The sequence below is a fragment of the Limulus polyphemus genome, unplaced genomic scaffold (genome assembly GCF_000517525.1).
Source record: "Limulus polyphemus unplaced genomic scaffold, Limulus_polyphemus-2.1.2 Scaffold5092, whole genome shotgun sequence".
Taxonomy (NCBI): Eukaryota; Metazoa; Arthropoda; class Merostomata; order Xiphosura; family Limulidae; genus Limulus; species Limulus polyphemus.
In genome coordinates this window covers 1-5,216 of record NW_013670702.1, presented here as the reverse complement: position 1 = coordinate 5,216, position 5,216 = coordinate 1, and the positions used below count along the sequence as shown (strand labels likewise).

At 31.5% G+C, this 5,216-nt stretch overlaps 1 protein-coding gene across 1 annotated transcript in view; it reads left to right on the top strand.

The window, feature by feature from the left end:
* LOC106472111 (ubiquitin-conjugating enzyme E2 T-like) overlaps positions 1-1,618 on the top strand; it is a 65,608-nt gene extending 63,990 nt beyond the window's left edge. The window contains exon 5 of the mRNA XM_013932737.2: positions 1,490-1,618. Within this exon, the coding sequence (XP_013788191.1) occupies positions 1,490-1,618 (129 nt within the window). The remainder of the gene's footprint in view (positions 1-1,489) is intronic.
* The last annotated feature ends 3,598 nt before the right edge of the window (positions 1,619-5,216 follow it).

Here is a 5,216-nt window from a genome sequence, read left to right as displayed (position 1 = left end):
CTATTATTTTCCTTTATTGTTAAATTCTTCTTAAAAACCTTTTAATTGTATTTCAAACGTTTTGTTTTTTTTCAGTAAAACTTTATAGTTTATCTGTTATTTTCTCTACCCTATGTCAAAATGGCATCAGTCAATTCGACTGACCTCGTAACCACCAAAATAAATCTAAATTACCTTTTTTTTTCTTCCTAGAATGACTTCAAATTGTAACATGAAACTACATTTGTTTATCCTAAGTAGCTCTAAGTTCTTAACAGTGTACATCTATTTATGATTAAATTTTATTGCCCTTTGAACCATGTCTAACTATTATCCACACCTTTATAAGCTGTAAATCACTCGGGGAACATGCAGCTCACATTACACTAATGAATTACATTACCCATGAGCTGCTCGCATGTGTGACTCGTGAAACATTTATATTATAATATGATTATTATTTATTTTACCTAATGTTAACTAACCTAAAAGGATCCTTATTTTTACATTTTAGTTACTTTTATAAGTTTACATAAAGAATAAACATCAAAAACAAGAAATGAAATACTTAATCAATCTTCATTTTTCTTGCCGTCGGGTTTTGAAGAGAGTTAACCCTAATTTTTATAGTAATGAACTTAATTTTTATTGAATTAAATAATGCACCAAAGACTAAACATGCAAAAACTAGACAAATTCCCTTACATCTGAAAATTTTTCTGGCTTTCTAACTATGAGACGAAAGCTGAGAGCCATTACAAATTCATCCAAGCTAGTCATTAACTTTACCATGGGAACGATGTTGGTACTCTGAGTGAAATTGACATTTAACCATTCAGAACATAATGTTATACAATACATCATTTGATAGATGAAGACCTTGTCTTTCTGTTAGTTATAAGTAATATATAATGAAATGTAAGAGAGAACTATCAATGAGTTTTGAAAGAGAGGATGTGGCAGGAGGGGTCTGATTTTGTAGTTGATAGCTCTGTAACCTAATAGAATTTAAGGTTATAAAAATTATGGTTTGTCTAAGAAATAACTATTTTATAGAGAGTAATTTATGTTTAATTTTATACTTTTTTGAGGGGTGGTGGATAAATAGAGATAATGATATGCTAAGAGAAAATGTGTCATGTGGGTCACACTGGTGGAAATTCAGAATTTTTTTAAATATTGCCTTGTATAATTAAGAACTTAAAACTTATATACTGTATACTATTAAAATAGAGATTATTAGCTAAGATTTTATGCTATTCTAATTGGTATAACGTAAACAAAGAGTAGTTAAATAAAATTTCGAATGTAAGACACTAAAACCTTGTGTCATGCGCAGTAAGAGATACCCATGGTGATAGGGTTAAACTGCATACACAGTGCATGACTCGTACAGAGCTACATAATGAAACTTGTCATAACTATCTTTTATTGGTATTATTATAAAAAAATTTGTGCGTCCATGTGTTACTAATAAAGTATTTGCTGCTATTTATTTCTTCATATCTAGGGAAAGTGGAAACCATCATTAACCATCTATAGTTTACTGATGTCCATCCAAGTACTTATGAATGAACCTAACACAGATGATCCCTTGATGGGTGACATTGTATGTAAAGTATATACTTTGTTTGCTTGAATAACACATACTTTTTTTTTTAACCATTAGCATTGAAGTCAATGTTTACTAAGTATATATACATCAAAGGCATTGTAAGCTATAATATCCAAGTCTGTTTTACATAGTTCCATTTAAAAAAATTTATTATGTACTAGGCATTCTACAAAGTCATTATACCCCTTATCATTTGTACAGAGCTTTCACTGATTTTGGAAACTATGATAATTAGATAATGTGGAATTAAAGAATGAATTTTTATTTATATATAAAGCCTAAAGTTTTTCAAAAAAGTTTGTGTCTTTAGTTCTGAAGTTTTATTATTATTTTCTTTTATTGAATATTCTAATTAGTTTGTACATTAGAAAGTGCTTTTATTTTTAACACTTTGATATTCAGAATGTAAAATGAATGTGCATTTTTAAATAGAATAGTCCTGAATACAAATAAAAATCTTTTGAAGGTAAAATCCTGACAATGTAGTGATAGAAATCTCTTTATCATAATTTTGGATTTGTCTTTTAAGATGTTGAGTTCAGACCTTAGATTTCTGCAGAAATGTGCAACATCTTTTATTGATTTCTGCATTTTTCATCAGAAAGTTGGTTTTAGGCCTCAGACTTTTAAAAGTGAGATCATTGCTTTTAGTTCACAAAAAAGTTCATCTATAGTTTGAACAAAATTGTGAAGCTCTTTTTCTCATCATGATGGTTTCAAGATTACAGAGCTCTCATTCTGTGCTTTGAGAAGGATCTTGAAATGTTGATTGTTCAGTGGGTTAAAGTTCACTATATGTTATGCTACTTTTGTGAGTTTCCACTTTTGAAGCTTTGATGTTCCTTGATTCATTCTTCTAGTCTTCTGACTGTTGAACCTATATACTCTTGTTTGCAACTCAAATGTTCAAAACCATAGGAATTATGTAAACATTTGATTTGACTTTTGAATGGAACAAGTTTTTAATATGCATGGGGATCTAAAAAAAACATAGTTAAGTTTAATTTGCTGATAGTCTGTATTATTCAGTTGCATTATCTACCTTCTATAATTAAAGAAAACCAAATTAAAATAGTTGTGTAGGAAGCTTATAGTATTATTAATACCAGAGAAGTGTTGAATCAAGAACTGTTCAAAGCTAAGAAATATTTCTGGAAGAATGCTTACCCACCAAACCTGGTCGACAAAGTGATAAACACTCCAATGGATAGACTGTACCATCCTCCACTGGTGACTTATAATGTACCCAAAAATAAGTTGGCATTAGTATTATGCTATATAGGATATGTGTCATTCATGATAAGAAAAAAAAAATCAAGAAACTTATTAACAGAACCTCCCTGCAAATTAAACAAAAAAGCTTGTTAATAAGAGGACGACAAGAAATTAGGTGAACTGTGTTGAATCTAAGTTGTGTTAATGTTACATTATTATATTTCAATATGCTTATGTCAGTTATTGAAAAAAAGCAATAAATCTTCATTCAACATCCATTGAAGTAATATATGCCATAAATCACACAATAAGTGTTTCATTTAATCTTTTATTCGGTCTGCAACATAACTAAAATCATCCACAAGTTTATGAGATGTCAAATACATACTGGCATCTTTTATTGCAAAGTCAGGTTTTTGCTCATGAGCACGTACATGGCACACACATCATATTATATAGACAGTATCTGTGTAAACCTATTTGCTCGTGTTTAGCTCACTGCATTAAGATATGTGATTAACAAAAAGTTTTCAAAATAATTTGTGGCTTAATGTATTGGACATTCAGCACTTCCAAAGCAAACATGAGCCATTGTGTATGGCATCAGTCTAAGGGCAGTTTTATTCATGCTAGTCCTAGGTCTATTTGTTTGAAGCAAGGAATTCTTTCAAATTCTAGGAATCCTACTAAAACAGGCTTCACATATCAAAACAGCTATAGCAAAATTATAATGATGCATACTACTACATGTATATTATAATGCAAATAAGGATCTTTAATGAATGAATAATAATACTTAATAAAATAATTTAATACATTTGAGTATTGAATATAATGTGTGTGTGTGTGACTGCCATAACTCTAAGAGGAAAGAACCTAGAAATCTGAAATTTTGCACCCATACTAAATGGATCCTTAGGGTCTGCACCTAGGTATTATTACTTATTCATGTGTGTGCGCATCTTTTTAATGGGGCAAGCTCGCAAAAAACCACATAGAAAAGAGGTGGTTCCTTATATAACAACTTCTAATATATAGAAAAGCCAGTGTGTTTTGGAAACAAGCGTTCGAACAATGGCTTTTATGTTATGTTGCTTAGCAACAAAAGTATATAGGTTATATTATCATGCTAAAAAAGGGGTAAGTATACACACATTATCAAATTAATATCCTGAGCGAAGCCGGTTATTTTCGCTAGTATAATATAATATAATGTGTTTGTTGTACCCCAACCTGCCTGCTGAGATCTGGATTGAGCAAAATGCGCCATCGGTACTCCATTCACGTAGTATGAAATAATACTATCACTAATTTATTACCACTAACATAGTGACAGTGTTTTACCACTGACATAGTAAAGTGACATAGTAATACTATCTCTAGTATTTTATCATTGACATAGTGTGAAGTGATACTACCACTAGTGTTTTACCACTGACATAATGTGAAGTGATACTACTACTACTAGTGTCTTACTGCTGACATAGTGTGAAGTGATACTATCACTAGTGTTTTACCACTGACATGGTGTGAAGTGATAAGACTTCCTGTGTTTTACCACTGACGCAGTAAAATTATGCTACCATCAGTATTTTACGACTAACGTAGTGTGAAGTGATACTACCACCAGTGTTTTACCACTGACGTAGTGTGAGGTGATACTACTACAACTATTTTGCCACTTACGAAGTGAAGTGATACTAACACCAGTTTTACCACTGACGTAGTGTGAAGTGATACTACTACCAATGTTTTACCCCTGACATAGTGTGAAGTGATATTACTACCAGTGTTTTACCACTAACATGGTGTGAAGTGATACTACCACTAGTGTTTACCACTGACATATTATAAAGTGATACTAGTACCAGTGTTTTTCCGCTAACATACTGTGAAGTGATACTACTACTACTAATGTTTTACCACTGACTTAGTACAAAGTGATACTTTCACTAGTGTATTACCACTTACATGTTGTAAAGTGGTACTACTACCAGTGTTTTACCACTCACATAGTGTGAAGTGATAATAGTACCAGTGTTTTATCACTGACACAGTGAAGTGATACTACCACTAGTGTTTTTACCACTGGCATGGTATGAAGTGAAACTACTACCAGTGTTTTACCACGGACGCAGTAAAGTGATACTACCATCCATATTTTACGACTAACATAGTGTGAAGTGATACTACTACCAGTGTTTTCTCATTGGCACAGTGAAATGATACTTTCACTAGTGTATTACCACCACTGACGTAGTGTGAAGGGATACCATTACCAGTGTTTTACCACTGATTAATTAAAGTATCCCGTACTTTCTAATACATAATTACTTTTACATCAAAATCAACTATCATGGTTCGTCGATGTATATTTGGATATTACAATTTTTGTTTATTTTATAGT